At 54.6% G+C, this 14,702-nt stretch overlaps 4 protein-coding genes across 4 annotated transcripts; all 4 read left to right on the plus strand.

The window, feature by feature from the left end:
- The first annotated feature begins 784 nt into the window (after positions 1–784).
- Positions 785–5,803, plus strand: HD553DRAFT_305319 (uncharacterized protein). The gene is made up of 9 exons (XM_046179141.1): positions 785–2,745; positions 2,869–3,430; positions 3,501–4,101; positions 4,170–4,270; positions 4,331–4,501; positions 4,565–4,646; positions 4,721–4,732; positions 4,808–5,115; positions 5,175–5,803. The coding sequence occupies exons 1-9, from the start codon at positions 939–941 to the stop codon at positions 5,620–5,622; spliced, it is 4,092 nt and encodes a 1,363-aa protein (XP_046039220.1). The 5' UTR covers positions 785–938; the 3' UTR covers positions 5,623–5,803.
- Positions 5,804–5,926: 123 nt separating this feature from the next.
- On the plus strand, positions 5,927–9,926 carry HD553DRAFT_305321 (uncharacterized protein). The gene is made up of 7 exons (XM_046179142.1): positions 5,927–7,030; positions 7,102–7,206; positions 7,268–7,333; positions 7,398–7,855; positions 7,926–8,154; positions 8,221–8,653; positions 8,728–9,926. The coding sequence occupies exons 1-7, from the start codon at positions 6,185–6,187 to the stop codon at positions 9,771–9,773; spliced, it is 3,183 nt and encodes a 1,060-aa protein (XP_046039221.1). The 5' UTR covers positions 5,927–6,184; the 3' UTR covers positions 9,774–9,926.
- A 791-nt stretch (positions 9,927–10,717) lies between these two features.
- HD553DRAFT_305324 (peptidase C65 Otubain-domain-containing protein) lies at positions 10,718–12,182 on the plus strand. Its single transcript, XM_046179143.1, has 6 exons — positions 10,718–10,991; positions 11,062–11,221; positions 11,299–11,426; positions 11,499–11,618; positions 11,695–11,700; positions 11,761–12,182. Exons 1-6 carry the CDS (start codon positions 10,797–10,799, stop codon positions 12,118–12,120), a joined length of 969 nt encoding a protein of 322 aa, XP_046039222.1. The 5' UTR covers positions 10,718–10,796; the 3' UTR covers positions 12,121–12,182.
- Positions 12,183–12,637: 455 nt separating this feature from the next.
- Positions 12,638–14,631, plus strand: HD553DRAFT_157581 (uncharacterized protein). The gene has a single exon (XM_046176800.1). It carries the CDS (start codon positions 12,884–12,886, stop codon positions 14,456–14,458), a length of 1,575 nt encoding a protein of 524 aa, XP_046039223.1. The 5' UTR covers positions 12,638–12,883; the 3' UTR covers positions 14,459–14,631.
- Positions 14,632–14,702: the final 71 nt, after the last annotated feature.

The raw sequence follows: 14,702 nt of genomic DNA on the forward strand, positions 1-14,702 counted from the left end.
CTGTGACGGTGCGATAAACATCGGTCATCGAGATTTGCGGGCTGGTTTGGATTGCACTTGTATACTCGAGACCATCGACCAGTCTGTATTACACAAGCATCCTCGTTCGAACATCATCAAATTCAGCCTCGAACGCAAACGATTCGGACTTGACGACACAAGTTTCATAATCTCCACGGCTGCCCGCCTCGCCCGCCTGGCTTTCGACTGGTTAACCGCGGCTGAGACCTTTGCTCTTTTGTGCGGATCTCTTCCCCTCTGCCTCTCGTTTTTTTCGACACGCACCCTGGTTAATTGGGCTACGATCCCCGACCCCCGAAGCTCGGGCTGCTCGTCATAGGCAAGCAAGATCGACGGTCTTGATCATCCAGTCCGGTTTCACCTCGGACATTACCATACCAGTACGACGTGTTGCGACACCATCGATTCGACCTCGCACCTCGTAGGATCAGATCGACGACAGCGAGCAACCCAGCCCGCCCGTCCTTACGAGATCCCGGTCAGCAACAGGTAGCAGGCAGCAGGGAGGGGAGAGCCGGGGCGGGATCAAAGTAGCCAATTGATCATCAAAAAACTCGCGCGAGACAGAGAGAGAGAGAGGGAGTGAGAGAGAGGCGCCCTGCTGCTGCTGCTGACGCCCGAAGCTTCTCGACGAACGACGACCCTCTCCCCCCCTGTCCCCTCCTGCCTCCCCCCCTCCCCCCCCTAGCCCGAACCTCGCGACACCCACACCCACACACACTCGCTCGCTCGCAACGATGTACGATCCTATCAAGGATTGCGATACCAACAGCACCGATGGCAGACGACTACCACCTCCACCACCACCTCCTCACCACCATCATCGGCAACACCCTCATCATCATCCTAGCAGCAGCGATATCCACAGTCGCACCGGTGGTCGTGACGCGGCGACCGTGACCTATCCTCCTCCTCCGATGGACCGGTACCCTGCTTATTTGCAGTCCCCGTCCGACTATTCTTCTTCGAGAGGTCCACCGTCGTACTCTCACCACCATCCTCCCATCTCGCCTTCCCAGAATGGTTACCTGCCACACCACCACCATCACCAACAACAGCACTACGATGACAGTCCAGGTCGAGGAGGATCGCCTCAGTCCTCCATCTCGCCCGCCATCAAGTCTCAAAACGGCAGAGGAGGTGGTGGTGCCGGTGACACTTCCCCGCACGGGACTGGCAACAGCGCTTCGTCATCCTCACTCGCCGCTTCAATGAAACCCACTTTGAAACGTAATCAAGCTTGCCTGCAATGTCGCCGTCGCAAGCTCAAATGCGATGCCGCTCGACCGCACTGCAAGACCTGCGTGAGGTCCTACAACCACGCTCTTCGGGGTGCTGATGCGAGCAGGAGGGAACGGATCCGGGAACGTCAACGAGAGAGGGGTGAGGAGGAAGAAAAGGACGATGCCGTGGTAGACGGGGTGGAAGACAAGGACGAACCCTCGGCTGAATCCCTCATCCCGGCCCTCTCTTGTACCTATGAAGATCCCACAGAGATTCAGGCTAAACGACAAGAATCCGCCGCGCTCACTCAGAAAAGGTATGGTCAGCAGATCGGAGCAGCCAGGATTCTCGTCGAGGGGTTAGCTGGAGGGAGCGGGTTGGTGCGCGTGGACAGTTCGGGCGACGAGGTCTGGGAAACGGCGAGGCATCCGGGTGGGAGGAAGAGGAGTGTGGGGAGTCTGATGGGTGGGAGGAATGGAACGCCAGAGTATGGACGAGCTGGGAAGAGGAGGGATACGAGCCAGACGCATGAACAACAGCAATATAATGGTGGAGGGGATGGAAACGGGAGTCTGAGGGCAAGGCCGGGCCATGCGGAACCTCAAGGACAGGCTGTCTTCATCGATCCGGGGCTCGTCAGGGAAGGAGGAGCAGGCTCTGGCTATCCACAGACTTCTCCGGGAAGTACTTCGAGGCGTCCACCACTCCCTATCTCTGAACCCGGTTATCACCCCGGCGGGTATCCGAACCAGCCTCCCATCGACCCGTCCATCTACCCCAATGCATATCCTTATGTCAACCATTCGAACGGCGGCGGCATGTCTCAATCTCTGCCCGGCCGTGGACCACCTTGGGAGCCCATGCCACCCTCCTCGCATAGCGGCTACGATGGTTACAATTCGTCTTACGACCGGTCGTCCCTTATGAAACCCGACTTCGCTCTGGGTCTAGGCTACCCCGGCACCGCTCAAAATTACATCTCTCCCGGTCCACCACCACATATGCTGGACGGTCTTGTCCCTCCTTCATCCCGATCGAACGGACCTCCATTCGCCGAACCGCTCTTGCCCCCGCCTATTTCTTATGGACCGCCAGAGAGCTCGGCGAGAGAATCTCTGCGTGGGGAATCGATTGCCGGTCCAGGGACACACGTTGACGGAGGGAACGGGATGATGAATGGGGCGAACGGGTTGGCCTCGATGGGCTCGATGTCTGGAAGGATGTCGACGTTTCCGGACGAGCCTAACGTTGGAGCTAGTGGCATGTATCACGGTTCGGAGCGCCACAGCCAGAACCACCAAAACAACCGCAACAATCAAAACAATGACAGCAATGTCAGGATGGCTCCGCCCTTTGACGTCAGTCAATTGGACCCCCACTTGAGTCGGAATGTGAGGGAAGAGCCGGGATGGAACGGACGTGAGTCGGTACCAGGGGCGATGCCTCAACAGCTAGTAAACGGTGAGGCCGAAGAGAATGCTCATTTGAAGAGCAAGATCGGTGAGTTGTAATAGTCCTCCCTTTTTGGCTCTACGCCCATACCGTATCGTACCGTACCGTTACGAAGAATATCCATCTTATGCCATCATTCACTCAACTTTGCGCTTCGCGATCGTGTAATAGCCTGGTTGGAAGCGGGATTGAAGCGAGACGGCTCTCACCCTTCTCGAGGCGCACCTAGCATCGGTTCGGTCGATCCGAGATCTACTTCTAGTAGCCGGGTGGAAAGCGTGACCGGCATCTCTAACGGGACGTCTCAGACAGGGGGTCCTGAGGACGGAAACATGCTGGCCTTGTTGTCTCAGGCGATTGATCAATCGGGTTACGAACCCGTCACCGGGCATACTGCGCCCAACGGTCAGCGGAAACGCAATCTTGACGTGGGCCCTACGTTTCCCGGCATCGTTACCCCTTTGAAACCGAATACGATCTTCGAGATCGCACCTGCCGAGTCGTGGGCGACAACGATCGATTCGAGCCGGGCTCGGACGCTCGCCAATATCTTGAACGAGACGAACGACGTCGACATGAGCGATGTGAAACCTTTTGAGTTGTCAGGATCGGATGGGATGGTGGGAGGTCATGGCGAGGAGAATTCGCAGGCGGACGCCGAGCCCGTCTTGTGGGACCTGTTGTGGCCCGGCTGGAACAAGAACTTGCCCAACCCAGAGCTCATGGACCACATGTACGTTTCCGGCCCTCCTTCGGAGATGTGTTGTCCTTTGACATTGACGGTCCACGTCTTTCGCTTCCAGCATCGAGGTCTTCTTCCACCACGTGCCGACGGTGACGAGGCTGTTCCACTACGACACCTTCAAAGCGAGGATGGCTCTACCCGCTACGCACAAGGACTTTCCTAACGTTGCCGTGCTTCACGGGATTTGTGCGGCCTCGGCGCGATATACCGCTCGGGTGTTTACCTGCAATCCAGAGGATGAGCCTTGGCTACGAGCCGGGGAACACGTCGAGGATCCGCAACGAGAAGAAGACTTTGGGATTCGACACCAGCTCTTTGCCTGGCAAGCGATCAATACACAATTGAATCGGGGTGTACGTATCTACGAGAGCGCTCAGGCCCTGATCCTCCTCGCAAATCATCATCACATGTACGCGAGGTGGGCCGAAGGATGGGTTTGTATCGGGCTCGCTGCCCGGCTCATGCCTCCTCTGGGACTCGGGATGAGAGAGCGGGCGAACGCCGGGACAGGGCCGGCAGGGAAGGGTCCTTTCCTGTCGCCATCCCTTAACGGCATAGAGAGGGAGGAGAGGCGCGCGTTATTCTGGGCATCCGTCCTGTATGACATACAGATCAGCGCCAGTTCAGGTTGGGCGGGTATCCTTCAGCAAGACGAGATCGTGGGTGACGTCTTGGCTTGGGAAGTTTGTTTAGAGACCTCGTTGACACGTCTCGTCTTCACTCACAGTTCGTACCGTTGCCAGCTAGCCTGGAAGCTTTTGAGGCTGGTGCTACCCAAGACGTCCCAGAAAGTGATCAAACGCTGCACAGCCCGGATCTGTGGTCCAGGTCAGTCCATCATATGCAGCTATAAAAAAGAGTCTGCGCTAAGACCGGTGTCACAAACAGGCATCCTGCTTGTGACGGTTTCGTCTTCCACGTCAAAGCCATGTGCCTGTTTCATCGTGTCAACAAATTTATACGACTTCTTAAAGCCAAACGTAGCATTGGAGGTGCAGAGGTCGACGCGAGGGCGACCAAGGAGTTCCAGGATCTAGACACCTCGATCGCCACTTTCCTGTAAGCGTTGCGAATCGGAACCTCGCCAGTAGTGTGTCTATGGCTAAACTGTCCACCTTTCAGCCTCACATTTCCCACGGAATTACGCGACCCGCTGACCCCTTGTAGCGGTAAAATCAAGAAGCCGATAGATGTGGACCTATTCGTGAGTGTTTCCGATTTCGTTTCTCTGGTTGATCGATTTTGCTGACGGCGAGCTTTTCACTCCGGACGCGCCAGACCTCTCGAGTGGTATGTACATACTGTATACATGACTCCAGCTGCAAACTGAAACTTACAATGCCTACATATACCCCCCGATTGCAGGTACTTTACCAGGCGCAGACTTTCCTCCATGAGCCCTTCGCCAACCTTGACATTGCGGACGATCCTTCCAACCAACGTCTGTTGGATTCATCTCGAAGCATTCTGAAGATGATCTTTGCGATCACTTCGACCTGCTTGGATCTGTCCTTGATCTCTCGGGCGGATTTCGGCCTTCACACGGCAGCAAGGACGTTGGTCCTCTTTCTGAGACATGCCGTACGCACGGGCGATACTTCAGCCGGAACAGTGGAACAGTTGAGGAGCGAAGTCGAGGTATTCCGTCTGGCATTTATCGCACATGGCAAGAGGTGAGAACTGAGTGATCAAAATGGAGCGTATCGAGCATACGCTGAATTCTACTATTTAGATTCCCTATCGGTCTCCGTCACACCAAAGTCTTGGAGGCGATGCTCGCTGGCTGTGCAAAGGAGGAACCTCCTGCCACGAACGGCCAACTTGCCATCGAACCCGCGCACTCACAAAGCCCGGCAGACGCCAAGATGGGCTTTGATGGCCTCGATTCCCTGAGCGAACGGTCTGTCGATTCGACCAAGATCCCAGGCTTGGAATCGATGATCCCACCAGCTTCGACCAGATCCGAGCCTATCGCTCTTGAATCCCCTGTGGTTTCAATCGTCACGCCTCTGAGTAACGGCAACCAGCACAACGGCCGACCCGTGAAAAAGGAACCTGTCATGCGTCTGGACACCAAACACGAGTCGGCAGACATCTCACAGAACGACGTCCAAGTCGTGACGAACAACGGGATCGCCTACAAACGCACCGTCTCATCTTCGCCTATCATCCAGGCATAAACAGTCTGGACACGACTGCACGAGTGAACAATAGTATATACACAACACGTCTTGTTCGCTCTTAATGATATCGAATCCTCGCACCGTTACAACTTATATTACTCCACCAGTCTTGTATCCTTATGTAGCTGATCCCAAGCCACGTCCACCTGTGTATCGATCGATCTTTTCACCATATTGACAGAGAGCGATTCACTAGCTTCACTAGCAACGAGACAGGTCTTGCGCGTGTCTCGACGATTTAGGGTTTTGCGGCTGCGCGACCGATCAAGCAGCAAGCAGCTAAGCAGCTAAGCCTCGAGAACAGTGTCGTACGCATGTACGCATCTATCATACCATCTGTGAAAACATCCACATAACCTGAGACCTGCAATCTCGGATCGTCAGATAAAGCTTGAGATCGAGTGCAACTGCAATAGCCTATTTGCTAGGGTTCTTCAACGACCGATACCGACCTCGCCGACGTCACACGCATCCACCTGATGAGACAATAAAGATCCTCCAGCGAGTCAAGGTACACACCTACGACCGGAATCTGACATCCCTACTCTCCTCTTGCTAAATGCATGCATCCTCAGGGCCTCCTCGGCCGCCTGGCATTTGGCAACAACAACCGAATCGACCGGCCGGACCTCCTGGCATGCCTAGCGGGTTCGCTTTGGGAGACATCAAGCCTGGCGAGAGGATGCCGATGCATTTGGCAACATCGAGACCTCCCAATGGAGCCTCATCAGGCTCTGTGCAACCTGGACAGGTCTTTCGACATCCAGGTTACAATGCTCCCGACCACAACGCTTCCCCTGGTCCTGGACCTAGATCGACGTCCAACCCGATCCGTCCAGGAATGATGGGTCAGATGGTCCCTCCTTTCCATGCAAACCCGGGAAACGCCTCGTATCGCCCCACCCTCGCACCTGGCGGAGGACCATATCCTGTCATCCGACCGATGAACCAGGGGTATCCAGCAGCCGGGGCTCTGAACGGCGGATATATGCCTCAACCTCGCTCAGTGACGGCACCCCTACAGGCCAGGGCACCAGGGCCGCAGCGATATGAATTGCATGACCGGGTTTCTACCCACTCTACGAGATCTTCAGCTTCGGAGAATAGTCGCTACGGGGGACGACCTGATGGTTCCCCGCCTCTCCCTTTTCCGGGAGATTCACGTTCTACCTCTATCAGGACGCCTCCACCAGCGGAAGACCCTCGATTTAGTGGCCGGTCAGACACTTCGGCAGGGGCTCGAGGGTCTGCGCAAGGCGGTCGAAGCGATAGCGTGTCCTCCTCGTCCGTCGGAGCCAATGGTATAGGCGTAAGCGCAAACGGTAGCTCAGGGGGGAGGAATCCTCTGGCAGAATTGATGGAGAGCGAAAAGCTATTTGTCGAGCGGTTGGGTCTGATCGTTCGAGTCAGTGTTTCCGGGTTACACCTACCTTCGATGCGAGCTTAGCGGCATAACTGCTTGTCTTCTCATATCAGAAAGTAGCGGCTGCTTGGTCTCGGTCGAATCTACCTCCACCTGCTCTCGACAAGATGTTCAGAGCCATCGAAGGGGTCTACAAATGCAGTCGCAGCTTTGTTTCGGTGAGAGGATTTGCGAGCTGATCATCTATACGCAGGAGCTCATCGCCTATCGCTATAACAGAGGCTCGAGGAGATTGGCTCGTCGTCCAGTTCACCCAAAGCCATAGGTGACCTCCTGATTCAATGGGTAAGCTTTACATAGGGTCTCTTCCGTTGATTGACAGTCACTGATACATGCCTTGTTGCTACAGATTGACGACCTCTCCACCCCCTACGAGAAATACGCCGACAGTCTGATGGTCAACTTCAACTCGCACCCAGCCATCCTCTCCAATCCCAACCTCTCCAGAATACTCTCGGAGTTGACTCTATCTCATCCACCACCTATGAACACGTCGGTTCCCACAAGCTCCGCAGCGCAGACGAATCCTCCCTGGACGATAGACTTGTTCTTCGTATTACCACTGGATCGACTTCAATACTACCGCAAGCTCTACGACAGACTGTTAAAGAGCACTCGCGAAGGCAAGAGTGATTGGAAGCTCCTCAAGCGGAGTTGTGAACGACTAGAGGTGCTCGTGGAAGGGGTCGAGGAACGCCTGAACTATGATGTCAACAATCCTCTCTCTCGAGCGGGTTCGAGCAACGGCTTGGACAGCAGGACATCACTAGCGACGTCGATGGCCGCTAGTTCAGCCGATAACCACGCGTGAGTCGTATGCTGGAAGCATTCATTTCATGCGCTCTGTAAACTGAAGTTACATCACCGTATCTTTCAGCTTCTCCTCCTCGACCGGATCCTATCCCTCGCCTCCACAATACTCGTCTGCGTCGGATCAACGAATATCCGACATGAATCTCATGGAAAAGCCGCCAATCTCAGCATCAGTTCAGAAGTCGATAAGATCCTTGACACCAGTTGAACGACCGAGTCAAGCGCCGTTGACAGATCTCGAAGTCCGCCTTGACACAAGTCGCGCCATCGATCTCTTTAGTATGCGACCAAAGGTAAGCTGGGGTTTAGAGCCGCGACATGGTGTACTGCTGGCTGAACTGTGACAAATCCTAAATCAGCAATGCCGACTTCAAATCGCGCCCCCCACGCTCACATTCAAGCGAGAGCAGAGAAGAGCGGTAGACTGTGTCATCTCGTTCACGCCGAGCTCGACGCGCCAGGAAGTCGTTCATCAACGCGCTCAGATTATCGTCCTCAGCGATCTGTTCCTGATGTGCGAACACATGACAGCTACGGAAAAGGCCTCGATGGTACAAGAAGTACTGTCGCGGTATCCAGAGCGGGCTGGTGATGGATCCCCGTTCCCGGAGATGTGGCTCTGTTACCCGCCACTGGCAGGTCGACACCTGACTGTGGTGACGGGCGGGATGGAAACCGAGTTGGTGGTCGGTGTTATGGGAAAGGAGAGGTTCTTGGTAGAATTCGAATCTCGAGAAATCCGTGATGAAGTCAAGGATGACCTCGAAGCATGTATCGACTTCGCTTCGCAAGGTGAGTCTCCGCGTTCATAGTATGTCAAATGCACTTAGATCTCAGGTCGAACTGATGGCCATCCCCCCCCATAGTCAATAAGCCTTCTCAGACCCGCAGCAAGCCGCCGTCTCCTAGACCCGACCGGCAGCTGCCAACATCGGATGTAGACCGCGGAATGTCAGTCCGATCGCTCGACGCGGTCCTCCCATCGTTGCCATCTACGCATAGTCTACCAGACCAAAGGCCTCGCATCGACATCAATCAAGCCAATCAAATGGCACCTCCACCTCGTAACGCGAGTCTACGATCACCCGTCATGAACGGGCCTGGACCGCGCCCCTTCGCTGGGGATCCCAATGGAGCGGGATATTATACACCTTCCCCACCTCTGCCCTACAATCCAGGACATATGATGGATCAGAGCCAGTACCTGCCAATGAACCCTCATCATCACAGTTCCGCGCCCCCTCCACGTTCTGCGCCGATACTGGCTCAGAATGGGACCCTGATGACGGGTATGCCTCCTCCATCACGGTCGCACGATGGCCATTCCCGTACGATGCCTGGAGACCCATCAGAGCAACAGCAGGCAAACGGATCAGCTTACATGCAGCAGCTTCGCCATGCCCAATCTACAGATGGGCTGCGTCCCCGTCGTCCATCTCCTCATCACTTAAACATTCCCTCCCCAATTGAGCGCGGTGGGTATGACGAGGAAGATGACTCACCGATCTCTCCAGTGAATCCGGAGCCTCCGCGTGATGCAGGCCCCGCAGTGATATCTGCGCAGATGAAATGCAAGGTCTTCCTCAAGCAAAGTCATCAGCAATGGAAAGCTCTCGGCAGCGCGCGGCTCAAGCTCTATGTCCAGACCAGTACCAACATCAAGCAACTGGTCGTCGAGTCGGACAGCAAGGACAAGACTATGTTGATTTCGACCATTGTCCTCACCGATGGGGTAGAGCGCGTCGCCAAGACGGGCGTGGCGATTGAGATCAGCGATATCAGCGGGGCCCGTACAGGGATCATCTACATGATACAGTTGCGGAACGAAGATAGCGCAGGGGGGCTGTTTGATAGTTTGATCGCTGGGTCAGATCGAGCGGTCAATAACAGCGTCCATCGTAAGGGGCGATAATCGATATCCGACTCTAGGGTCCGGGTTTCTTTCGATATGTTTATGACACCAAATAATGAAACATGACGAGGTTTTCTTCACGATTTGCCAAATTGTATCGCCTCTGCTCGAACACATCAGGGCTAGGGATATCTCATTTTCATGACTGCCCCGTTTATCGTTCACACCACAGGAAGGGTTCTGATATAACGACATACTACTGACGGTATAGCATATTAATGCCTGAACGCATTATGTCAAGCTGTGTACAGATTACAGTCCGTACGACCGTGCACATCAAGGACTGTCTGTGGCGCAATCTGGCAGCGTTGTATGTTGTCTGATGCCACCATCAATCCGTTGACAGCCGATTTAGTACAGTCCGTTCTGACTCTGGCAGATATTACGAGAGGGCTGAGCGAACGTAAGATCACAGTCCGCCACGACAAGCCTCCATGCAAGGGGGGAAATTCAGGTCGAAAGTCTGCCTCTAGAGATCTTGATGATTCTCGCCATCCCGAATAATTCTCTGAAGTTTCGAAGTGATTGACGGTGCCATTATACGATCAATCTTCTGCACGGCGGCAACAGTTATCATCATTATCTGCAGAGGCAGAATGTCAATTATACCTAGTGATGAGACAAATTCACCAAGCGCAATTTAGCACTGAAAGAGCTCTGTTTGTCTTACGCCTCGACAGCCTTGGTGCTCTCTGCCGACCTTTCGGGTGAACAGACAATCTTCTCTTCAATCTTCTCCTCGATGATTGACAGCTTGCCGGAAGTTCTGGCACCCTCGCCCCAACACCGCCATCGTCGCACAAGTTATGCGCCTCAACGATTGACCGGAAGCAGATTTACCTCCGGTCGCTGCCTTCCGCCGAGCGCCGCCCGTACGTGATGACGACAGCTTGTTTCCTGTTTCCTTTGACATTCCTCAATTCCTCATATCGCACGTCCTCTCATTTGACAAAACTAGCTCCACTGCCGAGCAGGTCAAGTTACTCGACTTCGATCACGACAGGAGTCTCCGTGTCACAAGCCATGTCCGATAACCACCAAGCTCCTCCCACTCAACCTCCAGCTGAAGCTACGCAGACGGATCCGCCCATTCAAGCTCAACCTACACCTCCTCGGCAGATTGATGAGAACACGGATTTGAAAACGTTGACGGATGAGGAGATCAAGCAGCTGAATGAGATGGCCGAACAGAGTGCCATGAAGGTGCAGGATGAGAGGGTGAGTCGAGGGAATATCATGAGCCGTATCGGCAAGCGTCACCTAATTAGTTGTCAACGTGTCGCAACAGCCGCTTGTATCCTTTCCCACACCACTCTCCCTGATCAAGGCCGAATTTGACGATCCTTCAACTCCCTCTCAAAATGTCAGGCGTAAAGTGGACAAGCTAGAAAAGGACGGGTGGGACATGGTCTGGCGAACGAGAGGAGATGGGGACTGTTTCTACCGATGTGAGTAAGAGGAAGGACAGCGACCCGGTCTTTGCTTGAGCATCGTTCGGGGGCTGAATTTCGTCCGCATACGAAAGCTTTCATCCTGGCATATCTCTTACGAATCCTACATTCGGAAAGCCCTCAATTACAAGCCAACCTTGCGTTCTCGAACATCCAATCGGCACTGCCATCGTTCGAAAAGGCAGGATTTCAGTTGGATCTAGTAAGCCCGCACCTCGAGGCCAGATTCTCAAAGTACATAGGAGCTGATCGCTCTGTGTGTGTGTGTATGTAGCTTGAAGACTTTCTGGAACCTCTGCTGGAACAATTGAAAAAGTTTGAGGATCAGGCTACTTCGCCTACTGAGCATGAGATTGTGACGGTTTTGCAAAATTCGGAATCGAGTCAGAGCATGGTGAGTTGATGGTGTCGAGATTTGATTAGCTTCGCATGTCACATTGACGCTATGCCATCTGTTGCTCGATTTGCAGATCGTCGCAAGTCGCTGAAGCACCCTTTTCGAATATGAAACCTGTCTGACTTGCACGAACTTCTAGGTTCTCCGATACTTTACCTCGGCCTACATCCGTATCAATTCGGAAACCTTCGCTCCCTTTCTCATGCACCCCGAAAACTTTGAGCCCATGGATCCGGCCGACTTTTGCTCGGCATGGGTAGAACCGACTGGGAAAGAGGCTGATCAGGTAATGATCCAAGCACTCGCCCGATGCCTGAGACAAGGCATCAAGGTGTGTTACCTCGATGGGAGTAGCAGTCAAGAAGACGAAGGGGGTGCGAGCTTTGTGGATTTCGAGATCGAAGAAGGACAAGGGGTCGGGGAGGAGCCGTTGATGTTGCTTTATCGACCTGGTCATTACGACGTACTCGCGCCGCTCGCCACACCGTCCTCGAAATAGTTGCCGCCAACGTTGCTGTATACCGTATTCGAATCATAGATATACCATCGTCCGTCCCGGAATGGTCGTCCGGTCTCTGGTCATGTCACGTTATCGGACCAACGCGCCGGCGGCGCGTGCCTGCCCAAGCGAGCGAGCGGGAGGATCCCGGGAAAGGGAGATTGCGAACAAACTCTTTTTGTTTTCCAGGACGCCGAGGCGACGAAAACGCAAACCCTTGTGACAACTTTCCATCTTGCATGTTCAAGACAGCTGGCTCGTCTTGCTACGCATGTTACACAGCGCGAAATCCGATTCGAAACAACTCTAGCGTCGAAATAGCCACCAGAAGGCGGTCCGGCAGTCTCAGTCGTCAACTCTCAACTCGGCCATCAAAACGTTTCTTTCGCATTTGAGCAGGAGCTGCGAGTTTTGATCAAACGCTGTCTGGTGAACTGGTAAGACGATTCGCCCTTTGAACTTTCAACCTAGCACCCTGTCACGGTCTTAACTTTGGACCTCGTGCATAATCCGAGACAGCAAATAGCAACGTCCGCCTCTCTCGGCCGAGTCTCGGGACATCAAGCAAGGGATCATCGACTTTGAGTCCATCGGGTCTCGAATCATCAAACGGGTTTCTCTTCCCTTTGTCTTCGCTGCTCCCAAAGGCACCCTTCTCCCTACCACATCCATCGGGTGGAGTCTCAGCGTTGGATTACCCTCTCGAAGCTCACCATACCCAACCGACCTCGCCCTTTATACCGAACGAACAAACTCCAACAACATGGTCACCTTGTCAGATGCCGGGGTCTCTAACGACCGTGATACAACGACAGTTCAAACAAAGGACCACTACCTCATCAAGAGCACACATCAACTCAATCCATCTCAACCAAGTACCGCCGGTAATAGCAATAACAACCCACCGCTCGTTGCACCGCGTCATCTAATGGACGTACCCGAAGGTGAGGTCGTGCAGCTGGACGACCCCCCTCGAACCCCCCTTTCCCCGACAACAACGGTCGACCACCCCCACCACCACCAAGAAGTCCCGTTCCCCATCAATCATCCAGATCACGGTATCGAAATCGTCGACAGTCCTGATTCAATCAAGGATACCTTTCCTTCCCCCGGGCTCGCACCTCCTTACCCTACCGCATCTTCGTCGACGGCACTCTATCAGAATCATCCGTTTGGTAACCCATCGATTGTCCGACCATCGACATCACGACGCACCTCGAACGCTTCATCGGTACATCCTAGCGTGTACCACTCCCCGCGTATCGCTCCACGGTCCCCATCCGGTACTGGTTCGCCTGCAGGGTCTCGCCCACCTTCTCGAGCACCCAGTTTGGGAAGCCATCATGCGTTGAACGCTGGTCTATCAGGTCGGGCCCGTTCCCTGTCCAATCAGTCACAATCGGGATCCTCGACCTCTGGACCAAGAGGTGCCAACGTCTCGCGACGTTCCTCCGCAGCGGGAGGCGGGTGGCGGCAGTCGTTCTCTGGGGGACTTCGAGCTCGACCACCATCGACTTTGATCCCCGCTCCGGGACACGAGTCGGAGACCATCCCGCCTTCTTCTGATGGCAGCGATAGTTTCCAACAGGACACCATCAAAGGGTCGCTTCTACCGGCCGCTAGCTTAAGGGGACCATCCCCGTCTCCTCGACCTCGGAGTCCTCATGCCGTCATCATCAAAGACTTTGCCTACACGGCTCAGGACGATCGTTTCGTTGGCGTCTACCCATCTTCAGGTGGTTCCCAGCCTGCCAGCCGAGCGTCTTCCGAGGCGGGAGACCTGTTTTTCTCTTCAGGTCTACCGAGCGGTCTGGGTCGATCAGGATCAAAGGGTGGATCGGGAAACCGGAGAAAGAGCTCGTTCGGAGGCTGGGGAGGGTTCTTTGGGGGTTGGAGGCGAGGTTCGGCTCAGGGAAGCGGGTTGGGTTTGGGCAATCTGACCAAGGTGGATACGGACGTCGATCTCAGTAGCGACTTGACGCCCAGCTCGTCATTTACCGAGGAAGGCAAGTCGCCGCTCATCGGGATCGCCCGGGATGAGAATGGAGAGCGGCATCACCACGACGTCTGGGAAGACGAGGATGTCTCGGGGGATGGAGAGCTAGAGGGAGAAGAGGATATCGGTCCAGAACCCGTCGGGCGATATCGTGTAGCCTACGCATTCGAAGGGCTGGGCGGACACGAGATGAACGTCGAGGAAGGCGACATGCTCGACGTCAAAGGTCGAGGGGGAGGTGTAGGATGGGTCATTGCTGTTCGGCTCAGGGCTGCACATAGTTCGGAAGAGTTGATGGAAGGACTCGTACCGGAGAGTTATTTGGAGGTCGCAGACTCATAAACGAGTCGTACACATGTATATTAGCGCATGTACCAGATTGGCGCATCAAGCGGGCATACATGCGCGCATCGGCATCCGAAAGCTTGTTACGGAGTGTATTTTGTATGCTACAGTCAAACTGGAGTCGTTTTGCTGGTTTGCTGTGACCCATCTACGACCCCGAGAAGATGTGCTAGTTGAACTCAGCGGACATCGGGAATAGGATCAATGTCCGCGTGGTCACGCTCAGCGCGGGGGCCTGGGC

This window comes from Filobasidium floriforme (genome assembly GCF_021052385.1).
Source record: "Filobasidium floriforme strain CBS 6241 chromosome Unknown HD553scaffold_3, whole genome shotgun sequence".
Classification (NCBI taxonomy): Eukaryota; Fungi; Basidiomycota; class Tremellomycetes; order Filobasidiales; family Filobasidiaceae; genus Filobasidium; species Filobasidium floriforme.

Excerpts from the sequence above, each read along its gene's own strand:
- HD553DRAFT_305319 (XM_046179141.1), top strand. The coding sequence starts at position 939 with ATGGACCGGTACCCTGCTTATTTGCAGTCCCCGTCCGACTATTCTTCT. Across the intron at positions 2,746-2,868 it reads TCATTTGAAGAGCAAGATCG|CCTGGTTGGAAGCGGGATTG; the intron begins GTGAGTTGTAAT and ends ATCGTGTAATAG. Across the intron at positions 5,116-5,174 it reads TTTATCGCACATGGCAAGAG|ATTCCCTATCGGTCTCCGTC; the intron begins GTGAGAACTGAG and ends TCTACTATTTAG.
- HD553DRAFT_305321 (XM_046179142.1), top strand. The coding sequence starts at position 6,185 with ATGCATGCATCCTCAGGGCCTCCTCGGCCGCCTGGCATTTGGCAACAA. Across the intron at positions 8,155-8,220 it reads TCTTTAGTATGCGACCAAAG|CAATGCCGACTTCAAATCGC; the intron begins GTAAGCTGGGGT and ends ATCCTAAATCAG. Across the intron at positions 8,654-8,727 it reads TATCGACTTCGCTTCGCAAG|TCAATAAGCCTTCTCAGACC; the intron begins GTGAGTCTCCGC and ends CCCCCCCCATAG.
- HD553DRAFT_305324 (XM_046179143.1), top strand. The coding sequence starts at position 10,797 with ATGTCCGATAACCACCAAGCTCCTCCCACTCAACCTCCAGCTGAAGCT. Across the intron at positions 10,992-11,061 it reads TGAAGGTGCAGGATGAGAGG|CCGCTTGTATCCTTTCCCAC; the intron begins GTGAGTCGAGGG and ends GTGTCGCAACAG. Across the intron at positions 11,427-11,498 it reads CAGGATTTCAGTTGGATCTA|CTTGAAGACTTTCTGGAACC; the intron begins GTAAGCCCGCAC and ends GTGTGTATGTAG.
- HD553DRAFT_157581 (XM_046176800.1), top strand. The coding sequence starts at position 12,884 with ATGGTCACCTTGTCAGATGCCGGGGTCTCTAACGACCGTGATACAACG.